Source organism: Vicugna pacos, chromosome 16 (genome assembly GCF_048564905.1).
Source record: "Vicugna pacos chromosome 16, VicPac4, whole genome shotgun sequence".
In the NCBI taxonomy this organism is placed as follows: Eukaryota; Metazoa; Chordata; class Mammalia; order Artiodactyla; family Camelidae; genus Vicugna; species Vicugna pacos.
In genome coordinates, this window is record NC_133002.1 from 11,493,352 (window position 1) to 11,509,011 (window position 15,660).

Consider the following 15,660-nt stretch of genomic DNA (forward strand, 5'->3'; position numbering starts at 1 on the left):
ACCATTGTTAATTACTATGTAATAGGGGTATTAGGGAGATATATTCCCTGTTACGCTGCCTCTGGGAATTCATAGCATTAAAATACTTGTTTCTGAATCGCTCTTAACTGTTAGTAGTGTTTTAGTGTACCTTAGAGTAGAAGCGTCTTAATGTGTTTAAGTGAGCATTGAGAACCTGGCACCCCGCCAGGGCCTGGGGGCTTCTGTAGGATAGGAGGCGGTGATGTGGTCTCTAATCATTACCTCTAAAGATAGGGTTCTCCCCTCTTTTTTGGTTTCCAGCTACATTAACTGGAGTGAGTTTCTGAAGAGCTGGCTTAAATTTCAAGTTAAATTGAATAGTGCTAGGACTTTGGCTGATGCACAGATGTAAAGAACACGAAAATCTCATGTATTCCTCTTGTCTCCTGAGACTGTCTGCCTGAAGAAGGGCCAGTTGAGCACCTTGGCGCTGGACAACATCACTCCTCAAGTGAAACTGTCGATGGCAGGTTTAGGGGATAGGTGATTACAGTTGCATTTTTTTCTCTTAAACTCTGAATATGAGATCGCAGGTCTGTTTAGCTCCTCTAACTCCTGACTGTCCACGTCAGGTTTGTAGCTTGCTGAATTGTTAGTACAAAATACTCTGAGCTCTTCAGGCTACTGGGCAACCAAATACTGAATTGCAGTGCCCACGAGCAGCCGAACAGCCTTTCCTGGCGCCTCAGATGGAAGAGTATGTAGCAGGAGGAGAGACAAACCCAGTCGTAACCCTGAAACCCTGGGCTATGAGACTCGGAGGTTTTAGCAGCAGTATTTATTGGTCTTAGAAGCAGCAGTGCTGTTCATTTCCAGGAGCTGCTAGAATCTTGTCTGCATTTTCTACCTTTCTCTGATTCCTGCTGTAACCATTTTGAACACAAAAATATTCTTTCAAAACAGGATTTTCTAAGGCTTGATTTTTGAGTGAAATCATATATTATTAGTGTGGCCCAAATCATTTCATGAAGTTCCCAAAGTGTTTCTCTTTTACCCGCAAGATAATTTTGCTCATTGGTAGAAGCTAACCATGAGTCTAAGTTTTAGAATTAAAAAAAAGAAACTGACAGTTTAAATCATTAATTTTTTAAAAATCTGAATATTTAGCTTTGGATTACCCTTACTAAAGTTAAATTTGAAAATCAGGTACAAATCAGATTATATTTTTTACTATTTTGAAAAGAGACCGGCGGTCCCTGCCCGGGGCTGCATTGCCAGGCGGCTGTCGCGCTCTGTGGGGGAGCCGCCCTTGCCAGGAGAGAGCTGCAGGCCAAGGTGGCTGAATCCCTGCCAAGCCAGCGTGGCGATCCTTCTCTTTTGTTGTGGCTGTGACTTGTCCTCGTGGTTAATTTTGTGTTCATTCAGTGGATATTTGTTAAAAGAATTACTGTGTGCCAGGGGCCACACCGGGCCCAGCACTGGGCGGTGGGGAAGGCAGAAGAAGTGGTCTGAGCCAGTGATCAGAGGGGTCATGTCCAGGCACACCAAGGGTCAGCTCCTGGGACCCAGTGTGCGAGATGCTGGAGCGATGTCTCCCAGGGCCTGTCTGGCATGATGTGAAGCCTAGAGGAGGGAGTGGCCTGTTCAGACTGGAGGCAGAGTGGACACTGGAGCCTAGAAAGAGGTGGCAGGTAAAGGAATGGAGATTTAAGAGCCAAGAGTTTGCCAGGATGGCTACAAGGGGGTGGGGCCTGGTGGGATGGAGACTTGAGGGCGTGGAGTCTTTGGGAAAATGCAGCTGGTCTGTAGAGTTGGAGCCGAGGCCCATGCAGGAAGGGAGCATGGGAGGTCCCTTCACTGAGCTCTTGCCTGCTTTCTGAGCACCTCGGTTCTGTGAGGTCAATCACAGTGGCTCCATTTCACAGAGTAACAAACCGAGGCTTGGAGAAGTTGGGTAACTTGACCCAAAATCACACAGCTCATGGGCAGCAGGTGTTTCTGACTCTGAGTGGAGTTCTTCCCTGGGCTGCTCTGTGGACCGTGTCCTACGTGCTGTAGGAGAGAAGGAAGGATTTGAAGTCTAGGAGCAAATATCTCACTTTGCTTCAGAAATGCCTGACACTGAGACCACAGGTGTGACTGGGCAGGGCCGCGTGGCCGCGGGGGTGGAGGGAGCAGTGGGGCGGGGAGGCTGGAGGAAGGGACCGGTTAGGATCCTGGTGAGAAGTTGGAGCCCAGGCTAGGGCGGCGGAGAGGGGGCCGGATGGAGGCTTCTGGAAGTTTGGCTTGAGCCAATTCCCAGTTTCTGGCTTGAGTAACCAGTGGCCACCTGTGCACGGGAAATATGGGAGGAGGGATGGGGGAGATGTCCCCTGTTTAGACATTGATCTCGGCCCCTGGCTCCTGGCCCCCCTCGTCCTCCTCATCAGCTCTTCCTCCCCAGCTCCTGGGCCGACCCCACACCCTCACCTCTTTTCATTCACTCTTCAGGCGGCTCATCCAGTCCCGTGACTTTAGTACCGTCTGCAGGTTGACAACTCCCAAATGTTCCTTTTCTCCCCCAGACCTCTCTTCCCAGCAGCGGACTAGAATGTTCAGTCATCCACTTGGCAGCTCACCTCCACCTCAGTGTCTCACGGGCACCCAGACTTAGACAGAGCTTGGATCTGTCTTCCTACCTGCAGAACCCACTCCCCTTCCCATCCTCCCAGGGACACCACAAGCCACTCCCCTGCTCAAGCTGGAATCCTAGGAGTTATTCCTGACATGTCCCTCGGCCTGATTTTCCATGTCAGGTTAATCATAAGAGCAAGCCGATCCTCCCACCAGCACATCGGGACTCTTCCTTCTCTGTCCATCTCCTGTGATCTCACAAGTTCAGGCCTCCATCATCTCTCTCAGAGCCTGGGCTACAACATCGGTCACCCCCATCCCCCCGCTCCCCCCAGTCCATTCTCTAGAGCAGCCAGTATGCGGGTCCATCCCCTCCTTACCCACCGTGCCTCCCTGGCACCAGCTTCTCCACTTACTCCTGCCCCTGGTCCTTCACACGCACTGTTCCCACTGGCTCATTCTTACCCTTCAGGCACTAAATGTAATTTCCCCAGAGAGATCTCGAACCACCCATCTTTCTCATAGCATCTTGTTCTTTTCTTTCAGTGCATTTCTCACTGTTTGTAATTGTGAATGTATCTAACGTTTTATATCATTTATTTGCTAACGTATGTATATCAAGCATGTTATAGGCCAGGCAGCATGCTAGGTTCGAGGGAGGTGATACTGAGTAAAAGCAGATGTGACAGGCACTTAGCAAGACTGTGTGGAAGGCAGGCCGAGGCAGCGCTGTGCCGTCTGGGTGGGAAGGAGAAGGTGGGTGCTTGGTGACTGGTGCTGGGTCAGGTATAGGAGGGAATCACAGACGAGATCAGTCAGGATGAGACTGGGGCTCGAGAAAGGCAAAGGTCAAGGGATGTTTGCCTGCCCTTGTGTGCTGCCTCATTCTAGAAAGGATCTCAGGTGAATGAGTTTGGACCCCTAGTGAGCATAGCATCATGATGTACAGGGAAGCAGCAGAGACGTCACCAAGGTGGGGCAGCAGTTCGAGAAGTAGATGGAGGTCCAGGGGAAGGTGGGGTTCGTGGTCCACGGAGAAGCCAGGAGTGGAAAGTTTGAGAATGCTGCTGTGACGGTCAACAGGCATATGGCCAAGGGTCAAGTTCAGTCTGCACCAGACCTGAATATCTCCTGAGTCTGTCGGGCAAGGGGAGGAGGGCGGCCTGGAAGCCAGCTGGCTGCAGGAGGAAAAGTCAGCGGGAAGGACCAGGCATGGCAAGTGTGAGAACTGCTCTAGAAAGTTCATTGTCATGGTGTGTGCAGGGGCGGGCTTGGTGCTTTTTTTTCTGCTGCAGCAGGTGGAGAGGACAGATTGAGGGCACAGGAAAGAATGGTGGTCTCTGAGGTGATGCTAGGTAGACCCAGAGCACACACAGGGCATAGCTTTGCCCTGAACCCCTGAGTCTGGCGGCTTCAGAGGAGAAAGTGCAGGGGGTGTGCAGGCAGGAGCCTGGGCCTCCGTCCCTGTTGCCCACCCTCCTCGCAGCCCCCACCTGCATAACTGAAGTCAGCCTCCTCACCTCCTGGTTCCTCTTCCACAGAAACTTCGCTGCAAACTGAGAACTGGAATGAAGAGTGAGGTTCTGCTGACAGAGCACGTCACACGGTGCCCGGTCCCCACGCGCTTCCCGCCCTGGGGAACAACGAGAGAAACGGTGGAGGGGGCTGCTAGTGTGGCAGGGGCGTTAACAGGGGCAGCTCAGTTGACACTTTGGTTTTTCTATATTTCAGTTACGTGTTTCCTTCATTTACCATTTTTTTTGAAAAGTGAGAGCATATTATGCACCAAATGTTTTGCCAGCGGCGGGTGCGCCGGCCGGGTCTGTGTGGACGGTGGGAAGTCTCAGCTCCTCTAACGGCAGCGTAGCGTCCGGGAAGTCGAACCATCATTGAGCTCGGCCTAGGCAGCCTTCCGCTTTTGTGTCCTCCCCTGTCATAAGGGGTGCTGGCGCTTCGAGGAGAGAGCTGAAGTCGACTCGTCCCTAAAATCCTGAGCTGACGTAATCTGATCTTCCTGCATTTGTGCCTGAAACTCAGAAAGCCCTTCTCGTTGGAAATCCAGTGGCTAATACGAGATGACTCTGGTCCTTATCGCTGCACGTAATCTTTACGTGGATTTGCTTTGTCCGGTCGTGTATTTTCATTGTATCCGTAGAAGCCATTTCTGATTTTGAGACTTGTCACAGGGTCAGTTTGTGTATCAGTAATGCCAGCCGTGACCTTTCATTTACCAACAACTGTGTATGTAATAGGCAGGCGTTGTCAGACAGTGAGCTCCTGGCACTAGCGCAGCAGCAGGCGTCTGCTGGTGCGTGGTGTGCACGGTCCGCACTGCGGTCCCCCTGCCCCACAGTGTGCGGCTGTTAGCTCCACGGCTTGCGCGGTGTCCGGTGCGCTGGCTGCCTGAGCGGTGCGGCATCTCCCGCCATCTGTCCCACAAGCTTGTGCTGCTGCACTGTCACTGTCTTCCCTGCCCGGCTGCCGGCTGAGGTCCGGCTCATTTCCCTTTCCTTTCTTCTTCCCACCAGTGGACCGGATCGTGGGGCTGGATCAAGTCACGGGGATGACCGAGACAGCTTTCGGCTCCGCGTACAAGACCAAGAAGGGCATGTTTCGGACCGTCGGGCAGCTCTACAAAGAGTCTCTCACCAAGCTGATGGCCACCCTGCGGAACACCAACCCTAACTTCGTGCGCTGCATCATCCCCAACCATGAGAAGCGGGTGCGTGTTCAGCAAAGTGGGTACTGGTATGAGGCCGCCCCCGGCCAGGCGGCAGAGGTGAGGCTCTAAAACTGTCATTTGCCCAATCAGGCTGGGAAGCTGGACCCCCACCTGGTGCTGGATCAGCTCCGCTGTAACGGCGTGCTGGAGGGCATCAGAATCTGTCGCCAGGGATTCCCCAACCGGATTGTTTTCCAGGAATTCCGACAGAGGTATTGCTCCCTTTGTATCTTTTTTCTGAATGTATCAAAGCTTGTCTGAAGATGAATCACGCAGTGAGATAATGAGCGGAGATTTCTTCCTGTTCCCTGGATAGTTTTTCTTTTCACACAGGGAAGGGAGCGTCACTCTGACCCCTGCTGTCAGCCAGGACTGTTGAGCGCCTGCCTTACAGAGGCCAAGCGCTGCCGGCCGCGGTGGGTGATCAGACGGTCCTGGGCCCTGCAGCAGATGTGAGAAAACACTGAACACTGAGAACTTACTCATTCAGACAGTTCTAACTGGGATTAAAACTTAATTATTTTTTAAACTGATTTTTTAAAATAAATGAATAATATATGTTCCTTACAGGGAAAATTTTAAAATACATAAAAAGTAAACAGAAATTATTCAGATGTGACTTCTGAAAGCACTTTGGGGGTTTCTTTCCATCTTTTGTCAGTGACTGTATCTCTGTACCTGTGTGTACGTGTGTATTTTCCCCTGTGTGTACACAGTCCTTCTAAAATAGAGCAGGGAATAAGATAGATTGAAAATAGGATAGAAGAATTGAGAAAGAAACGAGGAGAAGATAAGTGCGTACAGAAGTGGGTGAAAACATGGTGGTCATTTTAAAAGTCTGCTGTGTAATTTCCTGTGACAGGTGGTCTGCTTTGCCTCTTTCCCCTTGGAAGTCAGGTTTCCCAGTACGACAGCATCTGTCGTCCCGTAAAACAAGCTACAGGTGGGACCCAGCCTAATAGCTGTTCCAGTCCTTCTGGCTTTTGGGGGGACACCCATGCTGTGGCCCCATCGTGTGGTAAACGGGCTGGTGGACTCGCCCTTTGTGTTAACGGGAGAAAAGAGAACGTAACTGGCATTCAGAATGCAGAGCTGGCTGGTGTAGCCAGGATTCGTCGTTTAATACAGCCAGTCTTGTGCTAAAACTTACCTTACTCTGCACACAGCAGAGTGCGCAGGGGCCAAGTGTGCAGCTCGGTGGCCACGTGGACACCCCGCCCTGTGGTGTCTGGCGTCACCCTGAGACTAATGTTCCAAACAGGGGCCTCTGAGCGTTGCTCTTGCAGCTTCACTCTTGTCCAGTGAGGCCTGCGGGTTGACAGTGACTTCGCAAGGCCAGATTCTCCTTGCGTCTTAAGGACGTGGACATTTTGTGGGAAGTAAAGGAAAACAATAGGTTTGATTCTTCTCTGCCACAACTCCTTGAACCTGGTCTCTGACCTGGGAGAATTAACCACATTTTCATTTTGCTGCTGCTTTTAAGAAATAGAAACTAGATCGGCAGAAAACCTCAGATTATCAGATGGTTATTTTTCTACTCTTAATTTGACAGTTGCCTATCACGTTATTGCCTCTTAGAGAAAGCAGAACTCCTAGTAGGTACATGTTTCCACGAATTTTTACAAAAGGCTTGTTGGCCACTTCTTTTACAGATACGAGATCCTAACTCCAAACGCCATCCCTAAAGGTTTTATGGACGGCAAACAGGCTTGTGAACGAATGGTAAGCTTTTCTTGGTTTTTCTGATTTGAGAGCTGTCAATACAATCATTTCGGTAGCAAAAATAATGAATAGACTCTTTCTCTCTTAGATCCGGGCTTTAGAACTGGACCCAAACTTGTACAGAATCGGACAGAGCAAGATCTTTTTCAGAGCTGGAGTTCTGGCCCACTTAGAGGAAGAAAGAGATTTAAAAATTACCGATATCATTATCTTCTTCCAGGCTGTTTGCCGAGGCTACCTAGCCAGAAAGTAAGTGGGAAATGGTGAATTAAGTGCTCAGCGTGTGTGCTGGTGCCGAGAATGTTTTGTGCTAGAAACACGAGTGTGCATGAGGCGTGAGGCCGCTGTCCTGTGGATTCTGATGGGACTGATGGCCAAGCAGACACATGTTCCCCATCAGGACACAGCAGGGGCCGAGGCAGACGGCAGGGGCGGGGGTGCCATTTCCACGTGGTTCCTCAGGGAGGCTTCTCTGAGCCGGAACCTCAGGAATGAGAAGGTGCTGGCGCCCTGAACAGCGGAGAGAGCTCTGCAGCCAGGGGACCACAGCAGTGGTTCTGCAAAGTGACGCCATCCGTATGTCTGGAGCACGGTGGGGGGGCGAGTCAGGTGGGAAGAGAGGCTCGAGAGACGGGCCCCTGGGAGGTGTTAGAGGTGCAGGTGAGCAGCACTGAGGGGCGGTCCAGACACTGCGGTCACCTGGCTGCCTCGTGCAGAGCAGTCAGGTGGCCCAGGTGGGAAGTTGAGTGATGCCGTGGAAATGGCGGTACCTGGGCCGAGGGTGGTGATGGAGACTGAGGGTGGCAGCGGGATCTGAGGTGGGGACGTCTGGGGCAGCGTCTGTGAACAAAGTGCGGGTCCCGTGACAGATGCTGGAGGTCGGCTGAGCGGCCCTGCAATCTGGCGGGGACTGGGTGGGGGCAGCCCACTTGGAGGCATCATCGCGCCCGTCCCCACTGGGGAGTCTCCGACGACGACGGCTCTCCAAACACGGTTTCCTTTAATAGTGAGTTTTCCCTGCTCTCCTTCAGGGCCTTTGCCAAGAAGCAGCAGCAGCTGAGCGCCCTGAAGGTGCTGCAGCGGAACTGCGCAGCCTACCTGAAGCTGCGGCACTGGCAGTGGTGGCGCGTCTTCACCAAGGTGGGCTCCCGGCTTGCCCCAGACGGACGCGGATGGAAGGACGGACAGCTCAGGGGACCGGGAGGCGCTGCGGGGGTGGGATGCGACGCTCACTGTTCACTGTCGTCGTAGGTGAAGCCACTCCTACAGGTCACTCGCCAGGAGGAGGAACTGCAGGCCAAAGATGAAGAGCTCCTGAAGGTGAAGGAGAAGCAGACGAAGGTGGAAGGAGAGCTGGAGGAGATGGAGCGGAAGCACCAGCAGGTATGGCCCTGAGCTCCTGCCGGCGCCCAGGATGGGAGCCTGGCCAGTCAGTTACTAGCGAACTTCATCTTGTTTCTCGTGGGTTTGCCCCTGTCCCAGCGCGGCCACTTGAGAAGAGAGGTAGCAGACTCATCACGCCAGGCCCTGGGGTTTGGGTAAACTGAGTCAGCCTGTCCTCTTGCGCTTGAAGGACACACAGATGGTCACATTTGCTGTCAGGCGTGTGTTTTATACCTGTTTTCAGTGAGATTCTCAGCATTGCCCCCTTCCTGTGACTGCTCACCGGGAAATAGAGAAATGTAAAAGGATGAGACGGCACAAGGCCCCCCACCTGCCCCTTCTCCAGCGGCGGTGGTCTCGAGTCCGTGTCCCTCCCCCAGGAGGCTCTGCTTTGTGGGCAGAGTGGAGACCCAGGGAATGTCTGTAGGCGACAGTGACAGGATGGAAATGTTCAAGGCCAAAAGATTAACCATAACGGCCAAGAGTACCACTGGATACCAGTGACCCCATGAGCTTTAGATCCGATGAACTTTACAGATTTGAGTAATATTTCAAATGTTCTTTGGTCCTTTTGTGAAATACCTTAATAGTAAGAACAGGAGTTCTTAAAATAGCATGAATTTACCATGTATTACTCAGAATAACTTTAGACGGCAGAAACGACCAAAAGTGTTTACATCCAGCTGATTCTGCTGGAGCTGAGGACACATTTGAAAGTTGTGCCGGTGACGCTACCTGTTTTTAACTCTGGGCTCCTGGTGACGGTCCCGCGTGTGCGAGCGTGGGCACGCCGCAGCACGGGTCCCCTACTGTGGTTGCAGCTGCTGGAAGAGAAGAACATCCTGGCGGAGCAGCTGCAGGCAGAGACCGAGCTGTTTGCTGAAGCAGAAGAGATGAGGGCAAGACTTGCTGCCAAAAAGCAGGAGTTAGAAGAGATTCTCCACGACTTGGAATCTCGGGTTGAAGAAGAAGAAGAAAGAAACCAAATCCTCCAAAATGAAAAGAAGAAAATGCAAGCACATATTCAGGTATCTACTGGAGTCTCCATTTAGTGTTATATCGGGGTTTTCCAAGTGGATCTATTGAGTGAACAGACACTGTGGGTTTGGATTCTTGTGTCCACTGAGGTGCAAAAGGAGCCCAAGTAAGCAGTCCCCCACCTTAGAAGATGACCATCATTCGAAGCACACGTGTAATAGATTTCCTTCAAAAGTAGATTCATTATTTTGAATTGGAGTCTTTTTTTTATGTTTTGATGTGGCATCTTCTAAGATGCGAAGTGATTCAAAGTGGAAACATCCCAGGGTCTGTAGCATCCTGTGGGGACTGAATTTGTTCTTTGTCATCACTCATTCCACTGCTCACTCCATTCGTGGGGCATCTCGAGGTGGCTTGGTTCTTAAGAAGTGCTCAGCACGGACACCGCGTGTACTCACTTCAGGGATGATAATGTCCTACTCATACGGGGGAAGGACACCCAGAGTCATCTCCTGTCTCACTACGCTTTTTTTTAATACTCCACATTTTACCTTCACATGAAATGCTTGCATTACCGTACTCTTTAGAAAACAGGCATTTTCATAAGAACAGGCTTTGTTTTGTTTTGTGAGGATTTTTTTTTTTGGCTTGTTTTGATTTTCAGTGCTTTTTATCTTCATACCCGTTACTGGAAACTTTTTTTTTTTAGCTTAATTTTATTTATTTTTTTATTATTAAAGAATAGTCAGTTTACAATGTTATCAATTTCTGGCAAACAGCATGATAGTTCAGTCATACACATGCACAAATGTATTCGTTTTCATATTCTCTTTCATTATAGGTTATTACAAGATACTGAATAGTTCCGTGTGGAATCTTAAACTCCTAGTTTTTTGCACTATCATCTTAATTTATTAGCTCGTTTTGTGACATGCAAATTCATTCAAACACGTTATAAAAATATGTATGGTAAAGTTCTTACTACGTGTTGATTCTTTCTTCTCTGATGTGTCAGGCTCTGTACTAACCCCATGGCCCTTGGGCAAACCCACCCTTGTTACTGGTCCCTTGTCCTTTTTTTATTTTTCTTTTTTTTAACCTGTGAGGCTTTCGGGGATTTCTGATCTATACACTTTGCAACGAAAGCTACTAGAGCTGTCTTTGGTTTTTATTTTGTTTTTAATACTAATTTCCTGATGATAATATTGAATGATTTTCGTAGAATACCTAGAAAGTACAAAGTAGCACTTAACAGCCTCCTCCCACCTGTCACCCCCATTGTCCTTTTTATTTTAATTTTTTTGCTTGCATGTGTGAACCTCATTTGGATTCAGACAAACAAGTGTATTTTCAAATGGGCCTCGTCTTTTAAAGAGAGAGCCTGAAGGTTTTACAGATGAAATGTGATGTCCAGGGAGATTTGCTTCAAAATAACCCAAGAGGAGAAGGGGGGCGTCTAGAGGAAGTGACATTGGCTGTGAGTCGATGCTCGTCAAGCTGGGTTGGTGCGTCTGCCAGTGCCTCGTGCTTCTCTTTGTATGTATATGTGTTTGAAGTTCCCCACAGTAAAAAGTTAGTATTTCCAAAGGTTTCATTTCAAAGTCAACCATGATAAATTATATAGCCAGTTACCCTTGGAAGCTTCTTAAGCTGACCCTACAGTGGTTTGTACGTACAACTGTGTCGCCTAATGCATATGTGGATGAGACACAGTGCTGTAGGGCATGAAATAAAGAGAAGCACCAAATAGTTAAACTACGAGCAAGCGCTGGACTCCCGCCCCGTCGGTGACGGGCTCGTGGGAACGGCGCGCCGAGCTGGGACAGCCTTCCCCACCGACCTGTACTGTCTCCACTGTGGTGTCTCTGTCCTCGCTGTCCTCTTTTGGCCAAATATACTTAGTAGAATTCAAATAAATTAAGTATGTGTTTGATGCAGTTCTGTGATTATTCTGTAATACGGATTTTAATTACTACGTTATTCCATTTGACACCAACTTTTAATTACCAGGACTCTTTTGTAGTATGTTCATAGTTCCTCAGTGTGATAACTCTTTACCCTACATTCTTTTATAACTAAATCACATCTGTGCCTTTTCCTGACATTGCTGGTTTAAAAGGAATGCTCTTTCAGAGCTGCTGCATTTTGCCTTTTGGCTTCCAGAGGGACTGGCCGCTGTGCACTCAGCCTACGGTGGGGACATGTGTCTGTTTCACATAACTGCATTTCGTATTTTTAAAAATATCCTTGCCATACTGAAAATCAAAAATTGGTATTCCATTTGAACACATGTTGCCTGATTGTCGGCGCAGGTAGATTTTGTAGAGGGTGAGGGCTGACCGCGTGCTCTCTTCACAAGGACCTGGAGGAGCAGCTGGACGAGGAGGAGGGGGCTCGCCAGAAACTGCAGCTGGAAAAGGTGACGGCCGAGGCGAAAATCAAGAAGATGGAAGAGGAGATCCTGCTTCTCGAGGACCAGAACTCCAAATTTATCAAAGTAAGAGAGTCTTTCCACTGAAAAGCTGATTTCAGAATGTGGAAAATACTTGGGTTGAAAATACTCTGCTTCAAACAGGAAATTCTCAAGGAGAGTTCGGGTTCTTTTGAGTCTCTAGAGACCGACAGTCCCCATAGACTTCTAAAGACAGAAGCTATTTAACTTTTAAAACCAGCCGAATCTCCTCATAACTCCTTAGACGGTCTGACCTGCACATCAGGTGCACGTCGGTCACTCACTGCTGACTGGTTCCCGGCCGCGCGTCCCTTCACTTGGCACAAGCTGCGGGCCTGCAGGCCGGGTGGCCCAGCCAGGCTCTGGGGTCGTCCCCGCCACCAGCGAGCCTCCTGTGCCTGCCTGTTTGGAACACACGATCTGCTGGGGAGACCGAGCCAGCCTCACTTGTCTTCTGAGTGATGGCGAACCCGCTGCTACTCGGAATGCCTTCTCTGAAGCCCTTTCTTCTGTTCAGGAAAAGAAACTCCTGGAGGACCGCATCGCTGAGTGTTCCTCTCAGCTGGCAGAAGAGGAAGAAAAGGCAAAAAACTTGGCCAAAATCAGGAACAAGCAAGAAGTGATGATCTCGGATTTAGAAGGTGAGTGTTTGGGGTTAGAGAAGTTGAGGACTAGGACGTGAGTCTTTAGACCTTACTTAAATCAGAACGTGCAGTAACAGGAGATGTACAGGGTGCCTGCTCGTCAGTTTGGGTTCAGCTGAGAAAACAGGTCTCTTGCATGGTCCCATTGTTTCCCTAGTCACCGAGTGTTTATGATGGAATGGCACTAAATCATCTTTTAAACATTCATTTTTTCTTAAGTTGGGTCTTGTGGTAAAATACTTCGCCCTTCGGTGGGCTAAATTAAGTTCGGGCTGTACGGGCCGTTGAAGTTGTGTGTATTTAATCTGAACACTGCACTAAGGTGCCTGCGTGTCCCTCACAAAGGGACAGGAGAATCTGTGCAGGGTACCAGCGCCTCACTCCAATGGCTCAAGTCATGTCAGGAAATGGTAGGATTTTTGCAAAATGAATCGTTGCCTTCTACAAAACAAGAGGCTGGAGGTTGGGAAGAGCACAGAAAGCCTTTCTTCGACCCAAAGCTGGAGGCAGGTGTGGACACTGGAGGAGGGAAGAGCGTGGCTCTGAACGTGGCTCTTGAGCTCCTCTATGTAATGGGGAGGAAATGGGTGGTTTTCAGAAGGACATTTAGGAAGTGCTGTCCTGTTGTCGTGTAGTATAGACAGGAGAGGGCCAGGAGAGGAGTCTTCCCACGCCAGGTTCCTGCCCGTAGATGGTTCCCCCACGCGGGGCACAGAGAGCAGGTGGAGGCAGGCCTGGGAGGAGAGGGAGAAAGGCCAGCATCTGAGGGATCACTGCAGAATTTAGAGGGAGAGATGCCCACTCCGCCCTCTGGCCCTCCGGGCTCGGGAACTGCAGTCTGGTTTCCAACCAGGGATTCGCGGTGGAAGGGGCCGGGGTGACGGCAGTCACACGCCGACCGGCCTCTGCCAAGCCCTCTCCAAACGACATGACATGCGAGGGTTCCAGCTCTGATCTCGGGGCCTGCTCCCCATGGAAGGATATCTTTAGGATCCTCCCGACTTCTTCCTGAAAATTCCACCCTCCCATTAACTTATCTCGCCTTCAGTTTGATCTTGTTGGGTTTCAGATGATGGAGCAATTGGCACAGTGTTACTAAAGGCAGTGACATGCGTTGGAATACAGTGGCTTATTTTCAACTTTAATCAGTATGCTTTGAATTTGCCCACGTGGTGTGTCGTTCAGCGTACTGAGGAGCTTCTTGTTCTTGCCTTAAAGAGCGCTTGAAGAAGGAGGAGAAGACCCGCCAGGAACTGGAAAAGGCCAAGAGGAAGCTGGACGGCGAGACCACGGACCTGCAGGACCAGATCGCTGAGCTGCAGGCACAGATCGATGAGCTCAAGATCCAGGTGGCCAAGAAGGAGGAGGAGCTGCAGGGTGCCCTGGCCAGGTCCGCACAGGCAGGGGCCGGCAGGGTGGAGGACAGCACGGGGCCTTCTCAGCACTGGGTGTGATGCAGGGACCTGGGAAGCCCAGGAGCATCTGTATCAGGGCAGCCAGGAAATCTCATCCGTCCTTCTTGGTATTTACACTTAGAAATCACAAGTCGTATCATGAAATCCTTGGAAATTCACACCAGAACAGATTATTTTACCATATCGAATATTCTGATTTCTGTATATTACACATTAACTTTAGTATGTTTTGGAGGAAGGAAATCACTTTTCAGAAATGATACTCCCCCCACTGCTAGGATGATTTGCTGTTCAGCTCTAAGCCATTCAGTTTTAGAGAAGAAGTCATACATAGTAAATATATTTATAACTAGCATTGCATTTCTTGATAAACAATAACCATTTGGTTGCATGGCCACAGGACTCAGTTTATAATTTATTACAATTGAGAAAGTCTCACAACAAAAACCCCTCTCTGTGTCTGTCACTGTCAGTCTCGCTTGCAGGGTGAGGTGGGGGCTGGAATCTAGAACAAAAGTTCTCCCCTTGCCGTGGGTCAGCCTCCCCTCCCTCCCGCAAACTGCCCAACTAGCCCCGTCACGGCAGCTCCTGACACTGAACCACATGAAGCGGAGAGACGAACGTGCAGTGGAAGGTGGGAAGGTGGCGGGTCTGCTTCTGCTTCGTTCCAAGAACTTCTTTGAATTTACTGATTGGCTCTGGGCTGGAACCAACTGGATGGGCAGGACTGCCCTCTCGAGCAGTGTTTTATATAGGAGAACATCTTGGTTGAGAGGGGATTTTTTAATATTGTAATTGTTAAACCAAGATGGTCCTACCATTTAATGGGGAACTTTAGCCCTTGGGGAAGGACCAGGGCCCCATCCTGATTCTGGCTCTGCAGCTGCTCGTGGCTTTCCAGCCGTTCGCCCGCGGAGCGGCCGGCACCCAGGCTGCGGGCAGAAGGGTGAGCACGGGGCCTCCTGTGGAAACGGCCCCGGGCGCCCCGCTGAACGCTGCGGGCGCTTGGATGTCTTCACAGGGGCGACGACGAGACGCTGCATAAGAACAACGCACTCAAAGTCGTGCGGGAGCTGCAAGCTCAGATCGCCGAGCTCCAGGAAGACTTCGAATCCGAGAAGGCGTCACGGAACAAGGCGGAAAAGCAGAAGAGGGACCTGAGCGAGGAGCTGGAAGCTCTGAAGACAGAGCTGGAGGACACGCTGGACACCACGGCGGCGCAGCAGGAACTGCGGTGAGTGTTGGGGGTGCTTGTCCTGGGGAGATGGTGTGGTTTTCATGCTGTCACTTTGGGTGTCCAGTCTTCCTCCAGGAAGCGATGGCAGGTGGGACGGAACAAAATATCGGTGGTTAAAAACAAACCAGCCTGTAGGTAGAAAGCACGGGGCAGGTGGAAGACCAATAGCCCAGCGCACGGAGGGAGGTGTGATGAGAAAAGGCACAGTCGGTGATGGATGGCTGAGGGACAGGTGTGCACGGGGGGCTGGAAGGTTTACACATGGACCAGGTAAAGAGAGGAGGGACCGGAGGGACAGATGGACAAACGGAAACAGGAGGAGAGATGCGGGTGGTTGGGCATCTGCTGGTGGCAGCAAATGATCCGAACAGTGAGACAAATAGCAGAGCAGAGAGGCGTGTATTCACAAAGATGACAGGGAAGGGGAGCGCGGGGACCCAGACAGAGGTGTGCATCAGGCAGAGGCCTGCGCTGTGACAGGTGAGCCTGGGGCCACGTGTAGGAGAAGAAAGAGACACGCAGGGAAGCACAGC

The 15,660-nt window shown here is 50.5% G+C and overlaps 1 protein-coding gene across 3 annotated transcripts in view; it reads left to right on the forward strand.

The window, feature by feature from the left end:
* The window catches only part of MYH10 (myosin heavy chain 10), a 118,846-nt gene that overhangs the window by 82,903 nt on the left and 20,283 nt on the right, over positions 1-15,660 (forward strand). For all 3 annotated transcript variants that reach the window (XM_072940633.1, XM_072940634.1, XM_072940635.1), the window contains 11 exons: positions 5,103-5,296; positions 5,387-5,508; positions 6,949-7,018; positions 7,107-7,267; positions 8,050-8,158; positions 8,270-8,401; positions 9,223-9,429; positions 11,739-11,876; positions 12,349-12,472; positions 13,694-13,865; positions 14,912-15,124. In XM_072940633.1, coding sequence (XP_072796734.1) covers positions 5,103-5,296; positions 5,387-5,508; positions 6,949-7,018; positions 7,107-7,267; positions 8,050-8,158; positions 8,270-8,401; positions 9,223-9,429; positions 11,739-11,876; positions 12,349-12,472; positions 13,694-13,865; positions 14,912-15,124 — 1,642 coding nt within the window. The remainder of the gene's footprint in view (positions 1-5,102; positions 5,297-5,386; positions 5,509-6,948; positions 7,019-7,106; positions 7,268-8,049; positions 8,159-8,269; positions 8,402-9,222; positions 9,430-11,738; positions 11,877-12,348; positions 12,473-13,693; positions 13,866-14,911; positions 15,125-15,660) is intronic.